The sequence below is a fragment of the Triturus cristatus genome, chromosome 7, assembly GCF_964204655.1.
Source record: "Triturus cristatus chromosome 7, aTriCri1.1, whole genome shotgun sequence".
NCBI lineage: Eukaryota > Metazoa > Chordata > Amphibia > Caudata > Salamandridae > Triturus > Triturus cristatus.
Genome location: NC_140590.1, coordinates 1,193,807,732 through 1,193,828,774, shown reverse-complemented (window position 1 = coordinate 1,193,828,774; position 21,043 = coordinate 1,193,807,732). Strand labels below are relative to the sequence as shown.

General features: G+C 42.4%; 1 protein-coding gene across 7 annotated transcripts in view; it reads left to right on the top strand.

Moving 5' to 3' along the window:
• LOC146811566 (telomerase protein component 1-like) overlaps positions 1-21,043 on the top strand; it is a 1,575,504-nt gene that overhangs the window by 212,633 nt on the left and 1,341,828 nt on the right. For all 7 annotated transcript variants that reach the window (XR_014966741.1, XM_085618541.1, XM_085618539.1 and 4 more), the window contains one exon: positions 11,350-11,459. Coding sequence is in view for 6 of the 7 variants with exons in the window: in XM_085618541.1 (XP_085474667.1) it covers positions 11,350-11,459 (110 nt within the window). In the remaining variant the exon portion in view is untranslated. The remainder of the gene's footprint in view (positions 1-11,349; positions 11,460-21,043) is intronic.

Sequence of the window (21,043 nt, the reverse complement as noted above, 5' to 3'; positions counted from 1 at the left end):
ATCGTGATCCCAATCTACAAGAAGGGATCTCGGTTGCTTCCCTGCAATTATCGACAGATTGCCTTGTTGGATGCTACAGGGAAGATCTTCACAGCAAGCGTCCTGGATCATCTTAAAGACTGGGCTTTCTCAACCAGAGTGATCCCTATAAATCAAGCTGGGTTTCGACAAAAACACTTCGTAACTGACAACATAGCGATGTTACAAACAATAATAGATAAATATGTTGTGTCAAAATCGCAGGTCGTCTACTCTGTCTTTTGTCGATTTTACGACGGCATTCAACAGAGTAGAATCAGCCTAGAAAACTGGGAATTCTGAATAATCTTCTTCATATAATTATATCATTGTACTCGGAAACATGGTTTCAGGTACAAATGGGGAAAGAGAAGGGACTCACTCGTCCAATAGTCACACCAAACGGTCTTAGGCAAGGTTGCCTTTTAGCTCCCCTCCTTTTCTCTCTATACCTCAGTGATCTTCCGGGCTGTTTTACACAGGTCATTCACTTCCCCCAAAAAATATTGTGTAAAATCCGTATTCTGATGTACGCTGATAATGTGGTTATCCTAGCCCTTACTCCATTCGGCCTACAAAGGAGATTACAAGTACTTAGAAGATTTTTTTTTAGTTCCAAATATAACGAAAACGAAAACGAAAATAATTCCGTTCAGAGGAAGAAAACAATACACAAAATTCAATTGGACTTTAGGGGCGAATATTTACACAAACTTTACAAAATTGTAAAGCAGACTTGCATGTCGGGGCTCTCCAACGTTTATATTCCTCCTCCGGGCACAGGCACTTTTATCCTCTTTTACAGGTTTTTTTTATCTAAAATGCCAACCATTTTATCGTACGCTTTAGAATATATTTCAATAAGACAGTGGTAACAAATACAAACTAAAGAAGGGAAAATACTTCGTGAAGTGATTAAAGTCCACCAAGCAGTTCCTGCACAAGCTCTGTGCCTTGTGCTTTTTGTAGTCAGCTCTTATGCCAGAGCCATTACTAACATCATTAGATGGGCTTATAACCTCATACATGCAGAACAAGGAACCTTAAGATTTTCATTAAAAATGGAGACTTTTGAGCGCGAATCGTCGAAGCATACCTTTAGTCAAAATTTAATTACAGCTTTTAAATTATCGAACTGTACAACCGCACTACTGAAATCTTGGACTCCTGTGCAATTGAGGCTCTTCTTAAAACATCTAACGCCGAGGATAAGTTACGATCTTGACATTAAACGTTGTTCCAAATTGGACTTTTATGAACTTTATGCAGAGTCAATAGAATATAAAGATTTGCAACAGTACATTTGTTTTACCTTAAGGCATGGAGTCCGGCGATGCATTATATTATTACGGCTTGGGATTCTCCCCTTAAAATCATTTACTTCTAAGTGGAACCATAACGAAAACCCCACCAGTACATGTGAACTCTGCAATGGAGGAGTGCAAGACTAGAAGCCTGTTCTGTTTGTATGCCCCAATTCGACACTGGTTGAGGCCAGAAAGTGGTACTTAACATTAATTCAAATTAGATGCAATAGAACATCAGTACATGTTATTAATCGAAAATTAAGAAACCGTTTTAAAATAAGCAACAAGCCCCAAAACTGATTTGAAATGAATCTACCACCAAACACGAAGCTTCATTAGACCTTGACTAGGCCCTCCAGAATTTCTCTGCATGGATCAATAAATGTGCGGACAAAGTTGCTCCGTTGAAATCGGCAAAAACCACCAGCATCTCGAAATAAGCCAGCTGGTACACCCAAGGCTCAGAACCACCAAATGCAACTGCGCTACACAAGGAACTCATCTGATAGAGCCGGTCACAAAGCAGCCCTCAGCAATTACCACCTGTGCATCAAAGAAGCCAAGAAAGCAGCCATCACAGCCCACATCGACACTGTGGCCAACCACATGAAGAAACTCTTCTGAATGGTCAAGGAATTCAGCAACCCAACAGCCACGGAGTACACCATCCACCCCTCCCATGAACTCTGCGACACCCTCTTAGATTACTTCCACAGCAAGATTGCCACCATCTACAACAATTTCCACCCCCAACCCATGTCTCATAACCTCAACGACCTCAACCATCCAGCGCACACCAGCCAAATTATCACCACCTGGTCTCCACTCACCACTCAGACCACCACGGCCATCATGTCTTCATAAACTCCGGGGCGTCCACCGACCCCTGCCCTCACACTGCCATCTCCACAGCAGCTTTCCCGGCTAAAGTACTTGAGAAAGCAATCAACCAACAGCTCACCAAATACCTGGAACAAAACCACCTACTCGATGCCTCACAATCAGGATTCTGTGCCACCCACAGCACTGAGACTGCGTAGATCGCTGCCACAGACATCCACACTCTCCTCGACCATGAAGAAACTGGGGTCCTGATCATGCTTGATCTCTCTGCTGCATTCAACTCCGTCTCCCACTTGAGGGGGTTTTGATGTATGCCGATGTTGCAGAGTCTGTCGATGAGGGTGTGGTGGATCGCCTCTTTCCTCACAGGACGCACACAGATCATCCGGCTACCTTCTTTCACCTCCGATCCCAAGGACATCAAATGCGGTGTACTCCAAGGATCATCCCTCTGCGCCACCCTGTTCAATACCTACATGACCCCCCTTGTCGAATTCATCAGATTCCACGACCTCAACATAATCTCCTACGAAGAAGACACTCCGCTAATCCTCTCGCCCACTTAGGACTCCTCCAACGCGAATACCAACTTATGTGGTGCCATGAGCAATGCAGCCAACTGGATGAGAGACCGCTGCCTCAAACTCAACTTGGACAAGACGGAAGTACTGCTCTTTGGAAAGAACACCTCTGCTTGGGACCAGAGCCTTTGGCCAGCAGAACTCGGACCAACACCCGCACCAACAGACCATTCACACAACCTAGGCATCATCCTTTGCAGCAAACGGACTATGAAACGGCAAGCGAATGCACTCGCCTCCTCCTGCTTCCACACCAATCACATGCTCTGCAGAATCTTCAGATGGATCCCAGTCAACACCAGAAAGACCATCACTCAGGCCTTCGTCACCAGTCGCCTCGACTATGGCAATGCGTTCTACGCCGTCATTTCAACCCAGCTCCTCAGAAGACTCCAGACCATACAGAATACTGCGGACCGATTCATCGTGGAACTTCCCAAATGGACCTACATCACGCGCCACCTCAGAAACCTCCACTGGCTCCCCAGCCAGAAGAAATGCCAGTTGAAGATCCTCACGCACTCTTACAAAGCTCTCCACGATCAAGGACCATCCTACATCAACCAAACTTTCATCTTCCTAAAACGCAATCTGCGCTCTTCCTCACTTGCCCATGCGCACACCACCGGCATCCATTGCAAGCGTGCAGGGTCTGCTCCTACATCGGTGCCAAGACCTGGAATGACCAGCTACTCCACCTCCAAACAGCACCCTCCCTGGTGGACTTCAGAAAGAAACTTAAGACTTGGCTTTTCAACAGAGCAATGGCACCCTCAGCACCCAGATACCACTATGGGGGATAGTGCTGCGCTGTAAAAATGCTGATTGATTGATTGAATCTAACAGCCCGTTTCAGCCCTTGTTGCAATTAGTTAACCACTTCCGTTATTAATACATAAGTTAACCCCATAATGGGTCACAACACACTTATTGCTCCCTTATCAGCCCTCAATCATGTTGCAAACACTGTCACACAAATTCCTAAATTCTGCCAAAGGTAAACTTCTCCCTCCTAACCAAACCCAATATCTGGTTAAAAGAATTTAAGTTGTTCTATAGTCTGTAATTGAACAAAAACCCCTAGCCGATAAGATAGATTCTGGCTATACTGTTATTGCAAGGCAACGAACTGTCTCGCTCTGGTGTTAGTACATACCATGACCTACCGCTTTAGTTCTTCCCTGTAGCCATATCGCATGCCACACTTCTCTCTTTAAGTACTGATCCTACTTGCATATCGGACCGACCAATCAAAACCTGGTGTGAGATGTTTCAAATGTTTGTAGCTGTTTCCAAAAAACGAAATGGATCAAACAAATCCACTCAATTGTTAAACACTTACCTCGTACTGAATTAAAACCAAATGTAAGCAGAACATTCAAACATCAAATGTTAGCCCCGCAATCATTTCTTATTCTAAATTCGAACATATAGTTTTTACACGCACTTGGTGCATTCTAGCTCTGATCAGTCCACTAACCATCATGATAATCAAAATCCAACAAATTCATATTCCAATTTTGATCCTTACAAAAAAAAAAACTCAAATGATCTCATTTTTGAATGGGGTAATTAATGTATACTATTATTCACATTCAGGAGTCAAACCCCTATTTATTGATTAAACTTCCATGTGTCCTCATCCTTTAACTAATCCCATCCTCGTTTAATCAAGCACAATCCTATGTTAATAATTAAGTTTCCCTGTCCAAGGTTCATCTGAATGCAACATTTGTTCAAAATAAGAAGAGAACCCAAAATTAATTATTGATCAAAACTTACTTAAAATATTTAATAGCCAGTGGAACGGTGCCATATGGGATCCTATTCCTTACACACGGTCTTACACTGGGCTTCTATCCGCAAGACACTGCCATCCGCCTCAAAGGTAGTTTTCCAGGTGTGGAGGCAGGCTCTGCGCAGGATGGGGTGGTGGGGCAGGCTGACAAGGGAGACTCCCCTTTGGTCCAAAGGTAGATTGCCACATCTTGCGGGCTTGGAGGGTTTCCGAGAATGGGATATCATCTCTACCTTTGGGGACGTAATGCGCGGCACAGTTTTAAAATCTTTCCAGGATCTCCAGCATGAATATCAGATGCCGAAAACACAATTTTTCAAATACTTGCAGTTTAGGCATGCCATTCTTCCCAGCGTTGCAGAGTTAGAGTCTCTTCCCGAGTTCAGTCCTGTTGAAGCTAAACTGTTTATGGGTGACATACAGGATCATAACATCTCCAAGATGTATCAAACCCTAGTGATAAATTGCCCCACTACATTAGATAAACTCAGGGAGAGGTGGGAGGACGACCGTGGTCCCCTGGATGGGGAGGCCTGGACAGAAGCACTTGCGTCCCTTCGAGGAGCGGCGATAGCCATGTGCCTTCGGTTGATACAATTTAATTATCTTCATCGCGTATATTATACTCGTGTCAGGCTGTGGAAGGTGGGCTTGATAGCGACCCTGGTGTGCCTACAATGCGGCTCTGCGAATGGTACCCTGATCAATACAATTTGGCAGTGTGCGGTGCTCGAAAGGTTCTTGCGGGGTGTTTTGGCCTTTCTGGCTGAGGTCTTTGGGTGGGAGCTCCCTTATTCCCCAAAATTGGTGCTGTTACATATAATGGAGGGGGTGGGGAAATATTTATAAGCGCCATCTGATGCTACTGGGCTTTACGCTGGCTAAACGGGACATTGCTCGTAAGTGGAAGGCTGGGGCTCCACCATTGCTCTTGGCATGGAAAAATGGTTTGGATTTCAATTTGGGTTTGGAGGTTCCTATTTTCAAAGCTCAATGGTGCCCGTTGAAGCATTTTAAGATCTAGAAGAGGTGGGCAACCTATAGGAGCTTGGACCTAGAGCCCCCTGCCATGGGGGATGTAGCAGTTGAGGGTTAAATTGGGCAGGAGTTGTGGTTCTGGACCTATTGGGTCCTGAAGATAATGTTCTTTATATGCGGGCGAATTTGTGTTATTAATTGTGTGGTGCAAAGAAGGTGCGGGGGGTTGGTTTCTTTATTTCAGTTTTTGCATAATTGTATATGCTAAAAGTCAACACAATAAGTCTTCTGTATCATATGGCAGTCTGTCTCTGGCTTACAGAGCTCTGCCTTGTATTTGACAATGGACATCATAAAAACTGTTTAAAAAAAATAAAATAGCCAGTATACTGATCATTGGTGACAGTTTATACCCCTCATATAATTACACACACATGTGGTGCATTCTGGGCCTGGTCAGCCCACTTATCATTCTAATTCTAATCCGTTATTTAAATATGAATTTACATGCCACAAAGAAGAAAACCGGAAGAGAAGACCTCACAAGCATGGTATTCATCTCAGGTTTGTGAATCTGACATATCCACAATTCCTTGAAGAAACAATATAGATATAATATGTCACACATTTAAAAAGTGGACACTAAGCCCTGTTTCGTAAACCACATTGGTTGTACCATCAAAATCTCAACAATCGAAAGAAACTGCTAATACATGTTCAGTATAGAGAGAAAAAATATCTGAGAGGGAAGAAAAGAAAACAAACCATTGAAGACAGTTAAATGAAATAATTTTCCTTACTCTAGTTTAAGGTGTGGTATAAAATTCTCTCTCTATATTGAGACCAAAATCCACTGTCTGTAGTGTCAATCCACCACGTTTCTTTTAAACGTAACCACAGTGTCCTGTTCCTACCTCTGTGGTGTACGTTAATGTGGTCAATGCCAACAACTATGTTTCTAGACATATCACTCATAACTCACAATTCTTTAAAATGTTTTCCCAGAGGGGACCTTTCTTCATAATTCTTCAATGGTATTAATATGTTCTTTAATCCTTTCTTTTAATAGTCGGATTGTTGAACCCACATTTTGTTTTTCAAAGAGAAAGGTGATGAGATATACACTAAAACTTGCGTTACAATTGATGAAAGCTCTAATACTAAATCTTTTACTCTTGTCAGAATTCTCAAATTCTTTCGTCCATGAACAATTTAAGACAGACACAGCCTCAATGATGGCATCTGCCAGGTTTTGTCCTCATCCAAGTACCCTATTTTTAGGCACAAATCTATGTGAATTGCTAGGGCTCAAAATATTTTTAAGTATTTCTGCTTTCCTAAAAGGGATCATGGGATGTGGACTGATGAGTGCATTCAAATCCTCCTCTTTTTCCAAAATATCCGAATGCTTTCTCAGCAGGTTGTAATTCGCACCATTTTCTGCATAACTGTGTGTAACAAACCTTATATGTTTCGGATTGCCCACCCGTTTTAGCTTGTAATAAATTTTAAGTAGCTTCTCTCACAAATTACTTTGAATTTTCTTAACTGATTGTCTCCGGGTGTTTGGAGGGTAACCCCTTTCTGATAGTCTTTCTAAGGTCTTACCATCTTCACTTCTTTATTCGTCCAGCTTCAAAGATTTACTCCTATGCCTGATTAGTTCCTTTAATGCCATATTTTTTTGGGATCACTGGATGCCCTTATCTATAATACAAAATGCTGTTATTAGCCGTGTTTTTTTGGATTGATAGTTTACACAGTGTTTTTTCCTTGACATATAGTTCCAATTCAAAAAAGGTAATAGTGGATTTACTATACTCTAAGGGCAACTTCGCATTTGCTATGTTAGTGTTCAGACACCTATGATAAGCCAAGAGGTGATCTTCTGAGCCCTCCCACCCAATTAATACATCATCTATGTATCGGACCCATAGGGCCACGTGCTGGTACCCCTAATGGGCTGACTCGTTCCATGCATGCTCCCTCTTATACCAACCCATGAAAAGGTTGGCAGAAGAGGGAGCAAATTTAGCACCCATTGTGGTCCTGCAAATTTGATAATACAGAGCATTCTGATATAAGAAAGTTAGTGTTCAATACAAATTTTATTAAATCCAGGATCATCTTTGAATGGCTATAGAAGGTCCAATGTAGGATATACATTAACTGAATACTATTAGGTGAGTGTGTATTTGAAACTTGGTACAGAACACTTTAGATAAGTGTCAATAATATCAAGTCCAGGAGATCAAGGGTACATACATGGTTTATTTTGCCACACAATAGGGATATTCTGTCGCTTTTTTCAATTGTGAACAAGTATTATATCATGTATGTAGATAGAGCTTTCTGTTTTTCGTTATTTAAGCCCTGAAGAAGCGGCATGTACTGCCGTGAAATGTGTTGGCTGAAAACACTGTGTATGTAAAATAACCAATTGTAACTAAGGTTTTAAACATTCTGTATTGAAAATAACCAATTGTAGCTATGAGTGAAAACACTTTGAAATATTTTGGACACATTTTTTCTGGATATTGTTTTCTTACTACTGCTTAAACTGTGGAATAATGTGGTTCTGCAGAATGCCCTGTTTGGTATCGTTTAAAGTGAAGAGACTGGAATAAATTCAAATGAGAAATCATTGATTGGATTTATATTTGTGATTTTGTAATTGCAGTTGCATTTATATAACGCTTATTACCCCAGACAAGGCATTGGAGCGCTTTCCGGCAGGTAGCACGCTACTCCGTAACCCAAACAGGATTAGTGGTGAATTAGTATAGGGAAATATGAAAATAATTTGAGCGGTGGACATGTGAGTTTGTTAGTTGGATTGAAAAGGATAGTGGAGGGATAGAAGAGGGAAGGGTCTAGAAAGCGTTTTTTTTGGGGGGGGGATCATAGCAGCAGTAGGAGGAAGTTTGGGGTGAATAATGGGGTGGTGGAGGAGGGAAGGGATTTGGAAGGCTTGTTTGGGATATCTGAATAGTAAAAATAGGTTGGAGATGATGCCAGGAGGAGTAGATGAGGGAAGAGTCTAGAAAGGGTTATTTTTGGGATCATAGTAGTAGAATACGGTTTGGGATGAGTCAGGAAGTGGGGGTAGAGAATATATTGAGAGAGGTATATGGTGAGAAATAGGGTATTGCAATGGAGAGAGTAGTAGAATGAGGTTTGGGATGAGTCGGACAGTGGAGGTAGAGGATATATTGCAAGAGGTATAGGGTGAGATATAGGGTGGTGCATTGGAGATGCTGAATTGGAAGTAAAATAATAAATGTAAAGATACGCAAGTACATGGAAGGTATATATGTATAAGGAAGTTAATAAATGTAGATTTAAGATGTATTTAATAAACTCAGACTTTCAAGTGTTGCTTTAAATTAAGCTAATGTATTTGTTTTTATAATTTATATATTTTTTAAATTTAATAGTGAACTAATTGTAGATAAATAGTTCTAATAAAAATTGACTTATTTATGCAGTGACGTGTATACATACATCTATATATCTATATATTTATAAACATAATTATTATACATGTTTATATAAAGAAATCAACATAACTAGGTACACATATGTATTCTAAATAAATGCTTATATACGCAGATATATGCTGTATATTTGTGTTTGAGTATGGTGGTTATGTGGGAAGCCAACTCTTGAGTAGTTTTCTTATGATAATAAGGTTGTTATCCTTGGACCTTATGTTTGGGGGTAAAGAGTTCTGTAGTTTGGTTGCTTGAACATAGAAGGACGTGCCACCTATATGTTCTTTTTTTCTTTCATGGTGGGATTTTGAGGAGAGATGCCAATCTAGAGCAGATTTTTCTTTGAATGTATTTGGTGATTTTATTCCTGATGAGCTGTCCTGTTCCATGTATTGCTTTGCGGGTAATACGAAGCAGCAAATGAATCTTCTGGCAACAGGTAACCAATGTAGGGCCTTCAAGGCAGGGGAAATATAGGCTTGAGGCTTTATACGTAAGAGTAGTCTGGTAGCTGACTTCTGAATCTGATGTAGTCTTTTCATAGTTCTTAAAGATGATCCGTGGTAGAGGCTATCGGCATATTTGAGTTTAGACGAAAGAGGAGCAATAGTAGCCTTGACCTTGTGTGAAAATGACAGGTGGGGGAAGATGTGTTGCAGAGTTTTAAAAGTAATGAATCTGGATTATGCTAGTGTGGTCACATAGGAATTCATTGATAGCTTGGAGTCCATGGTAATTTTGAGGTTACTTACTTCCTTAGATACTTTTGTCAGTGTTTCCAGATCGACAGGCCAGGCGGCGAGTGGATAGTAATTTTTCCTATCGCCACATGAGTATTTCCGTTTTGGAAGCTTTCAATTTTAAGATGCTTCCATGTCATCCACTTATCAATGACTCTGAGGCAACTGAATTTTTGTGAGTTTACAATGTCTTTGGGGCTTTCCAGTTTAAGGAGGATTTGTATCATCGGCATAGTTGTAGCATGTGAGGTATAATAGATTGATCAGTGCCGGTAATAGCTTTATGTAGATTAAAAAAATTATGGGTGAGATGATGGATCCTTGAAGTACGGTTCGGATGAGAAAGGAGGGCTATGCATGACATTAGCTCTGTTTTAAAGGTAGGATGCGATCCAGTCGAGAACTATTCCGGCCTTGTAGAGTGTTATTATTAGTGTTGTGGTCAACTGTGTCAAAGGCAGCTGAGCTGTCCAAAACAAGTGGTGCAGCAACCTCATTCCAAACTGTGTTCTTAAGGTCATCCCAGAGGGCACTGAGGGCAGATTCTGTGCCTCTTCCTGGATGGAATCCTGTTTGTAAGTCTGAAAGTATGGAAATATCTTCAATGAATTGTGACATCTGGGTGAATCAGTTTGCAGAATGAATTGTTGATGATTCTTCCTATTGGTGTGGCAGCAGAGGTAGTTATAGGAATTTTCTTGAAGGTTTGTGGTGGGCATGCATTAGGACTGCTGGCAGGCCTGCCTCTTTGAGCAAGTCAATAAATTCATTGTGTGATGTTTGTTTGAAGGAATGCAGAGTCTGGATTAGCCTGCTTTTGGGTTTTTTTGGGGGGGAAAAGGGTTGGTGCTGGTGGTTTTTCTTGGTTTTAAATAGGAGTCCAATGCGTCTGCTTTGGTTGTGTAATGATTTGCCAGTTTGTCTGTGAATTCTTGAGTAATGGGACGAGCTCCTTCCAGGCAATTTGGTTTACGAAATTCAGTGAGAATTTTTATAGAATTCTTTATTTGCACATTTAGTACTTTGAATTCTGTCTGAATAGTATTTTTTTCTAAGCTTTTTTGATGGCTGGCTTGTATAATCTGTTACGTTTTGTAGGTGAAGTTTGTCTTGATTGGTGTTTGTTTTGAGCCAGGTGCGTTGCAGAATTCTAATTCACTGTTTTATCTTTCTTAGCTCTGTATTTCTCCAGGGTGCCTATTTTTTTCTGTTGTTGTTAGGGGTATTAGGATATCAAAAGCTTCCTGTAGCCACTCCTATAGTTTTTTAACGGAATCTCTTGTGTCTAGATCATTCATTTTACTATAGCGACCTTCGAAACCTTGTGAATTTGATGTATTGACTTGACTGGGCACCAGCGTAGTGGGTTAAGCTTGCTCCGGGTCATCAGAATCTTTGCCCACCATTTCATGTAGATAAAGATGTGTCTGGCCTTTTGTGGGATTGGGCAGCAGGAGGTTGGGTTATGTTACATTAACTATGTACCCTCCAGATCGAGCAAGATGAAATGCCTGTCACGAAAGATGTCCTTGATGAAGCCCCCCAATTGTGGCACTTACCCTGAGGTTCTGATGTCTTGCTCTTCCTCAGATAACAAAAAGCTGCCCTTCATGGCTATGCTCAGGAACCTTCGAAATCTGATTAAAGCTGGAATCAGTGCCAAGCACCACAGGAAGGTGATTAGCCGACTCTCAAACAAGGTATGTACAGTTAACAACAGTGTATATATTAAGTGTTCAGCAGCTTACCAAACATGGTGCAACAAATGTTGACTAGATAAATGTTGAATTAACTATCATACAAACTACCTTATCAATATTGCTAGCATTTTACTATACTGCTGTAACAAACGCTCCACTATCGGTTTTCCAGGAAGTTAATCCTGTGCTATATGATATCCTCACTGCCCCCATCATTAATCTTCCAGGAAGCGAGTTCCTTGTATTCTGCTGTTGCCACTTCTGTCCCACTATCAGTATTTGAGGAAGTGTGACCTGCAGCTCTGGTTTGTTGAGTGCAGGACCACGTGGAGGGGAAATTTTAGAAGCTTAAACAAGGAGGGCTCATTGTAAAGCATGGTAAACACTGTTGTGTGAAATTCTCCAAGGAAACTTCGGTTGGCTGTTTACTGGTATTTTGTCTGACCAGCTATCAAAAAATTCCAGACAGACTCCATGCAGTCTGGTTTCTCTTTAAAAACACGCTTTATAGTCTATGTTACGGGGCCGGGTCTGATGCGTATGGGCTATGCCGTGGACGGGTTGTGTAAGCGTGGGTGTGGTTCTTCAGGGACCTTCCTCTATATTTTGTGGGAATGCCCGGAGGTGGCGCGATTCTGGCGTGGTGTGCATGCGGTGTTGCAGGCGGTCACGCATGTGACGCTGCTTCCCGAGGCGAGGAGATGTCTGCTAAATGTGTGGGAGCCGACCGACTACTCAGTGCCGCAGACGTGGTGGGTGACTCTGGGATATATGGTGGCCAAGCGCGATATTGCGCAATTGTGGGGTTCCCAGAGGTTGCCAACGGTCTCGGCGTGGAAGGACAACATGGATTGGTGTATGTTTCGGGAAAAGGTAGTGTATGTTGCGAGAGGTAAGCCTGGGAAATGGGTGAAAGTGTGGGGCCCCTGGAACACCTACCGTGGCGGAATTTGTACCACGCCGCTGACGCCTGATCTGTCACTGGCCCCGTCTCCTTAGTCTGCTTGTCTCCCTGGTTCTGGGCATTGAGTTCACTTTGTCTCCGTCCCGACCTATCCCCCCCCCCCGCTATTCCTGTGGATCGTTAGGGTCCTCCCCAGGGGAGCTCATGCTGCTGCTTTGACTATTGGCTGCCTTGTGGATTTGTTTTTTGTTTCTTATATAAAAATGAAACCGTCATGTGGGGGTCCGGACGGTGTGGCTGCCAACGCTTCTTTCAACTCCTGTGACCTCTCTCACGCCGCAGCGTGTGTTTACTGATTGTATTATCTGCTCTTACTGTTTGCTAGCGGCCGGCCTGAAGGTTGTAGTCCCATCTTTGTATATCTTTTGGATTCTGTAATAAACAGTTTAAAAAAAAAACCAAAAAAAACACGCTTTATAGAATTTGATGTGCATTGAGGCTGATACGAGTGCTTTGACACTAGGAGCCTGTCTTGAGAAGACTCTCTCAATACTAACTCTTGTTTTTTGGACAGTGAAGTAGTCTTCCTTGACAACACGACCTTGATATTCTTTTTTTCTCCAAGTAACTCTTTATTTAAAAATGTTAATCTTTAAACATCACAAGTTTGGCACGAATATTCTAGGACATCAGCATTGCACTTTAAGTACAATATACTTATCCGTGTACATCCGGGTACCAATCCCCTGAAAGTAAAGAAAGAAGCAGAAACACAATCAGTGTCTCGCATAACAGAAAAGCACCCACTAGGATAGCCCAAGGGCCATAACCAACCCTGCCCTTGAATGGGTTTGACGATGATGTGTTCAAGTACAATGACCTACTGAAGGTCTAGTGCACAGAGAAAGGAGATGAAACATGGCACGAAAGCCAAATGTGGTAAATAATTAATGCCTGTGAAACGTAGATCACCTAGTAGAGCTCTATATGCGAGTTCCCTAGTGTGTGTACCAGCTATCTGGGTTGGTGGAGGGGGGAGAGAGCTGGGAGGGAGCTGACTGTCACCTCATGTGGGGGGGGGGGGTATAGAAAGAAAAGCCTTAGGTGTTGCAGCAGTGCGCACAGAGAAAAAGCAGCAGGGACAGGGAGCCATCCCAGTCGACCAGGAAGCCTTTGCATATAGGGGGGCCCCGACCAGAGGGCCCCCCAGCGGGCCACCATGTACCCATAAAGTAACCATTCTGTCTCAAGAGTGTCTCTCCTTCATCTGTGCCGGCAATTTGTCGAGATTTGCATCCCTGGCATCCTGCGAGTAGAAAACAAGACATTGATAAGGTTATGTATCGCCTTAGGCACTTTAATTCCGATTGAGAGTTTCCTGTTTAAATACAGGTATTCCTTCTGGGCATTTTCTATGAATGAATAACAAGCCAAGAGCCAGTTCACAGGTTTCTGGTGGCAGCAACATTTCACGAACTGCTGATTATTTGGAAAGTTCTTAATAGCCCTGTTATTCTGTACCCTAATGTTAAGTGAGCTTGTTAAGTTGACTTCCTAAGGCTTGCATGTCACATTCCCTTGAAGAAAATTAATCTGCTTTTGAAAGGCTATTTCTTTGCTGCTACTTTCTGTCTTGACGCAATCTTAGAAAACTTGGATTATTTGTTTTTTTAACATGGTTTTTGTAGTCATATATAGGATGCTTTCTCTTTGTTACCTAATGTAGTACTAGGATGTAGCTCTCCAGGGTAGGCCACAAAGTACACACTTTGGGAGTTAAGGGCTAAACAGTGGACTGCTATTTTGAGTTGATATGAAATAATGACGTGGTAGAGGATTAGTAGGTTATCTGATGAGCATATTATTTAAGTTACGCCTTTACTTGAAGAAAGAAAGGCCAGCCTTGCATTCCTATTTCCTTATAGAAGACACTGCAAGAAGAGGATTACAGAAGTTCTCAAGTAATGTGGAAATGTGCTTTTTAATGAGCACACCGGTGCAGGGGTCACCCTTCTCTGTCCACGGGTCTGTAGACCAACAAAATAGAGATTGGCACTGAAGCTGGAATTCAAATAAGTTTATTAATCACTCAAGAGTGGGACTACGTCCACACAGCACACTCAAGTGCTGCCTGAGGTAGTACATGGAATACACAGACCATGGTGCTTATATACAGAGTTTGTTGCAGAGTAAGCATGTTGTTACAAATAGAAGGTACAAGCATACACAAGAATAACTACCGACAAACCTGGGCAGATGAGAGATCACTTAGTCAGCAAAGTGGGAGGGGGAACAGAACTGTTTATATCAACAGAACACAGTTGACAGTTCTATCTTTAGCCAGGTGCATTCTATCTGCTACAGGCATTTTCTTAGCACATACATTGATTTGGCTCAGAAGGAGTTAACTAAAGTTGATGACTCAAGCAGAATAGAAAGGCAAGCAACAGTGAAGACTGAAGAATTACATAGCTAACAAAATGGATGCCACAAACAAGATGGCTTCAGCTTATGCTAACGGAAATTATTTCCGATTTCCACAGACGACCCTTTTAGCATCAGCTGAACATATCTTCCTATGTTTTCGAAGGAATACGAAAAATATCGCTAACGTCTGTTTGCATTAATTCACTAATTTCTTGATCACTTGCTAGTCGGGCATTTACATTCTTTTTTTTTGTAAACAAATTTTATTCGTCAAAGACACGTCATGCGAAGCTCCGTGACCCAGAGACTTCAGCCATATCAGAAGACAACATACCAGCTTTGACATTTTCCTCATGAGATATCGTGTGTAAATTACAAAAGAGACATGCAGAACCAATGCAGTCCCCTCCCTTAAAAAAACATAACACCACCCCCCACCCCCCTCCCCCACCCATCGCACTGTCCATCCAGTCAAGGCAGCAGATCTATGCTCAACCACTATTTTGTGCCGTCCATGACCGGGCATTTACATTCTTAACATTCTGTTTAATAAGTAGAAACACATAGGGAACAAAGCATTGGGCCACATTGAATACATAGGCAACAAGTAAGAAGAATAGCAAAAATTATACATAAGGCTGACCATAATTTCCAGCCCCATACAGTAAACCTGTTTCATAGCCATCCAGTCAAAGTCTATTTCCTTGAATCCTGGTGGATTTCAGTGGCTATTTTGTGCATCCTGGAAATGGCATCAAAAACACAAGGGGCGTGGTCAGGAATATAAATACAACAGCTACTCCTGATGATGTGACATGCTCCACCACGATCAGCCAGGGTGACATCAAGGACCATCCTATTTTGGAGCATCACAATTCTCGCAATTTGTAGTTCTTCTGTGATGTTTCCAAGCGCCATTGCGATCTGATTGGTTAGAGCCTCTACAATCCATGTTATTATGGCAACAATAACAGTCCAAGTAAGTCCAGTAGCAATTTTTGTTATTTTGCTACAAACTCTTGCAGCAGTTGGTATCTTCTCCTTAGGCATATTCATTTCATCGACAATCAACAAAACAGATGGTGCCTTGAGGTCCTGGGCAGGCGTTGATTTCTTCACTAACACTGGGATGAATAGTCACTAAAAGACCACCCCCTTTGAAGTCTGTCTTTAACCACCCAGGACAGTGGCTCAAACAGTCTTTTTCAGCAACTAAGTGTCTTTCTTCCTGGGTCGCATCTGATATCGAGATGTACCGGGAATCGTGTGGTCCGGGAAGGCTTCCTCAGATCCTTCAGGTGACGTGGCTTGTCTTTTCTCGGTGTACAGAAGATTGCGGTGATCGTCCAACGCAGTTTGGCTCACTAGGTCTTGCAACACTTTTCTACAGTGGTTCGCAGGGACCCAGTTCTTCCGGTTTGTCACTCGTACTGCAGTCCTGGTAGCCAGTACTATCTGCTCCGGTCCTCGCCACCTTGGTGCTAGGGAGCTGTCTCCCTGGAAGGACTTTACGACCACAAAGTCACCTGGGCGCAAGCAGCGGCCCTCCCCTTGCGACCTGTCTGTAAGAGTCTCCCAAACCTGTTGATAGATAGAAGACAAACTGTCAGTCAGCTGAGACAAATAGTCATTCATCAATACATAGGGTACATCATGTATAGGGCGTGGCTTAGGAACCCCCCCAAATATTCATTGGCCTTCCAAATACCACCTCATACGGTGTGAGGCCAGATCGTGTATGTGGTATCGATCTAATGGATAGCAATGCTAAGGGCAATGCATCAGTCCATTTCAAAGATGTGGAAGCCTGTATCTTGGCCAATTTTAATTTCAAAGTGGAGTTGTAACGTTCTACTAGTCCTGCTGATTGTGGGTGAAAAGCAGCATGAAACTTCTGCTTAGTTCCCAATCCTTTCATGAGATACTCAACAACTTTCCCAATAAAATGGGTTCCGTTGTCACTCCACAAAACTCTGCAAATTCCGAATCGGGGAAAGAACTCCTTTATGAGCACCTTTGCTGTAGTAAGAGCTATATTATCTTTCGTAGCATATGCCTCCACCCATTTACTAAAGGCAAAAACCACTACCAAGACATACTTCAGGTTGTTACAGCGCTCAAGCTGGATGTAATCCATTTGCAGATCTCAAAAGGTGCAGTAGGTATTGCAAACCCTCCTGTTGGAGTTCGTGTTCCCTTTCCAGGATTATACTGGGGACCGATCAGACAGGACTGGACTATTTTCTTAACCGGACCGACAATCTCTGGATGATCCCAAACTTGCATAAGTTGCTTTGCTATTGAGGATGCTCCAACATGTGCCGGCTCATTTGCCATATGAATCGTAGGGTGTCAGTAAGCTGTGGGTAACTTCCATTTTGTCATTTCTTTATTCCTCCAACAGCCCTCATCATCCAATGCTCCCTCCTTAGACGATTGGTCTAATTCATCGACAGAGGCAGATAGTTGCATGTCCAGCACCTCTTGCCTGGCATCATGCCAACGTTCAGCCTGCAATTTAACTACATACATAGATGTGGTACTTCGGTGCATTGTGGTCTCCCGAGCTGTGTATTCCGCAAAGGCATTTGCCTGCTCCTATTTTATCAGTCACTTTCTTGTGTGCGCTACATTTAACAATCGCCACTTTCTTAGGATAGGTCAAGGCAGTAAGGAGATTATGTACTAATTCCCCATGCACTATTTGTTTCCCATGTGAAGTAAGAAAGCCTCTTTCTTTTCAAAGTTGCCCGAAGTTATGAACCACTCCGAAGGCGTATTGGCTATCAGTGTAAATGTTAACAATTAACTCTGTACTAAGCTCACATGCTCTTGTCAGTGCTATCAACTCTGCCTTGAGTTGACTTCTGTAGGATACGAGCTTTCTCAACTACTGTCTGAAGTGTTGTAATTGCATAAGCAGCAGACGTAGTGCCATCAATCAATTTCAGGCTGGATTTATCAACCCACAATTCTCCCATCAACACTAGAAAGAGGTGTATCTTGTAGGTCAACAACACCTTTTGTGTGTTCTTCAGTACGGGATATACAATCATGTAGCTCTTGTGACTGAGACTGGGTAGCTGGAAGTGGCAATAATGCAGCAGGATTCAGAGTCAAACATATTTTCAACGTGATATGAGGGGCCAAAAGTGTCAATTCATATCCTGTCAAGCGAGCACTAGTCAGATGCTTTTCTTTGTTTGATTTAGCAAGGCATCGACTGAATGAGGTGCTAACACAATCTATGTGACAAGACTATTCCCTCACTCTGATGTATGGACACAGCTGCTGCCGCTACCGCTCGAAAACAACCAGGCAGCGCGCGGGCAACTAGATCAAGGACAGCTGAAAAATATGCACAAGGATGTTGTTTATCACAGTGTATCTGTATTAAAACTGAGAGGGCACAACCTTCCCTTTCGTGTACATAGAGTGTGAAAGTCTTAGTGTAGTCCGGAGTTCCTAATGCAGGTGCAGAACAAAGAGCTTGACGTAGCTGTTGAAAAGCATTCTGGCATTCAGTAGTCCATGGGAGAGGCATCGTGGTGTCTTTAGTCAAAAGGGCCAACAAGAGTTTAATAATATACGAGAAGCTAGGGATCCACTGTCTACAAAAAGAAGTAAGGCCAATCAATGCACGAACATCCTTCTGAGTACAGGGCACAGGAGTATCTAACATGGTCTGAATGCGATCTTGTGTAAGTACACGTCCCTCCTTAGACAGGAGGTGACCTAAATAGGTAACCTACTGTCTACAAAATTGCAATTTCTTCCTAGAGACTTCGTGATGATGAGAGGCAAGGAATGACAACAATGACAGCGTACCTTCTTTACACTGGTCAGGGGTATCGGCAGCCAATAAGATGTCATCGACATATTGAATAAGAGCCACCCCTTTCGATACAGGAAAAGAAGCAAGCTGCCTTTTCAATGCCTGACTATAAATGCTAGGACTCTCTGTATACCCTTGTGGAGCTCTACAGAATCTGAATGATCTATTATTCAAAGCGAAGCTGAACAAATAACGGCTGTCAGGATGAATAGGTATTGAGAAAAATGCGTTTTTCAAATCTGTGACACTAAATGTAGTGGCAGTAGGAGGAACCATAGTAAGGAGTGTTGTAATGTCAGAGACTACCGGGTATTGGGGCACTCAAAATTTTGTTAATCTCTCATAAATCAATAATGAATCTGTAAATCTTAGTATCAGTGTCTTTTTTTCAAAATAGGAAGGATAGGGCTATTACAAACGTTATAAGGGACTTCTTCCACAATCCCCACCTTGATCAAATCCTGAACAATGTGCGTCAATGCTTCTTCGCCTTCCTGAGATATTTTATACTGGGGCAATCAAGGCAATTAAGCACCTTCCTTCACTTGAATATGCACTGGTGGAATAACCATTTGTCCCACATCGGTATCCGGACTAGCCCATAAAGTACTAGGTAACGATGCCAAAGCGATATCTTCTTTAATGAGGCAAGACCTTTCAACCATTGGATAGTTATCATTTAGGATAACACAAACACTTTCTGGAGAACAACGTATTGTAGCACGAAAATGTTTGAGCATATCGATACCCACAATATTATCTGGCGTGGTAGGGGAGAGCAAAAATGGTCATGCTGCAGTGAATTTATCAAGACTAAATGCAAGTGGCTGTGACAGTGGGCTAGATGTAGGTGTCCCATCGAATCCTATCGATGTTATCATTGTGCCAGACGGGGGAGGCCTATGAACCAATTTTTTAGACAGAGCACTACGAGTAGCTCTTATATCAACCAGAAACCGATCAGTAGAGCCCAAGACATTTGCATCAACATAAGGACCTTTCTGATCTACTGGGACCTCAACCGGTTCCTTACCCCACCCTAGGCATTCCTATGCATAATCAGAATTTCTCAAGACCAGTGGCTGAATAATCAGACATTTGATATTGATTTTGTCTGTCAAAAGTATTAGAATAATTTGGTCCGTGTTCAACTGCCTCAAACCTGGGACGAGTTCCTATTCCTCCCCTTTGTCCTGAATTCCCTGGGCGTCCTCTACCCAGTTGATACTGCTGACCTTGCAAAAAGGGGCACTCAGAACGCCAATTTCCAATCTCTTTACAATAAGCACACTGATCAGAAGACAAAGTTGATTGAGAAAAAGGGGGTACACCAGGTGTATATACTGCACGTCCGCCTCTACCACCACCTCTGAATGGTGGACCATATACGTGAGCCAACATAACTTTTGTTTTTAAATCCTTAACCTTCTTTGCCTTTTGCTTCCAATTCCTGACGCTCATAATACTGGGTCAGAGTCAAAAGGGAGACTGGGGATGACGTAGTCCATGAACTCTCGCTGGCCTGTAGGCGACTAGCTATTTCTGGCAACATGTTGGCGACAAATTTGTCGACGAACAGATGCTTAACCATGTCATCTGTCAAGGACGGCCCACTAAAGTCATGGAATGTCTCTTCAAATTGTGTAAAGAAATCAGAAACTGACTTATCCGCTTTCTGTTTACAAGACGCTAACATAGTCCAATCTATTTTCTTAGGGGGTATGAGAGTTTTCAACTTAGTCACAATAGCTTTGAGAAGATCTAATATCTCCTGTTGTGGTTTCTGTGCAGGGTCTCTAGCCGCATCTATTTCTTCTAAATGCACCCAAGTATCACCATATACTACATTATTATCTATTTTCCGAATTGTTCTCCACATATCAGGGGGCAAAATAAGTCCAAAAACATATCGATATCTGGCAAGGTCATGGTGCAGGAGCCAATGACTCCTTCCACTTCCTCATAGAAAGCGACTGGATTTTTCCGCGGATCGGGCAAAGCAGCTTTAAGAGCCATAACATTTCCTCTACTCCAAGGAGTATAGACCCAATTATAGACAAACTATCCCTTTGCATCATCTGAAGTTTTATCGTCATTTGTTCCCTCACCCTTCGGAGGAACATACAGAGGTGCAGCTTCACGCATCGGTTTCACAGTAACTACAGTATCACTAGGGTCATTGTCTGTCCCCAAAACGTCTTCTTTTTGCACTGGGGTCTGAACTGTTTGTGCGGTTCTAACTTTACCAGTTGTTTTTTGCTCCGCTTTTAAACATAGTGTATCATGTCCTAATTTAACCACTCGCATAATGAATTCAGGTATATTTGAAAAAAGGAAAGTTCCATCATTTAATTGTTTATAATCAGAATTGATATCAGTGGGCTCTAAATTTGAAGAGGCGTTCCTAAAGCGAAGTAT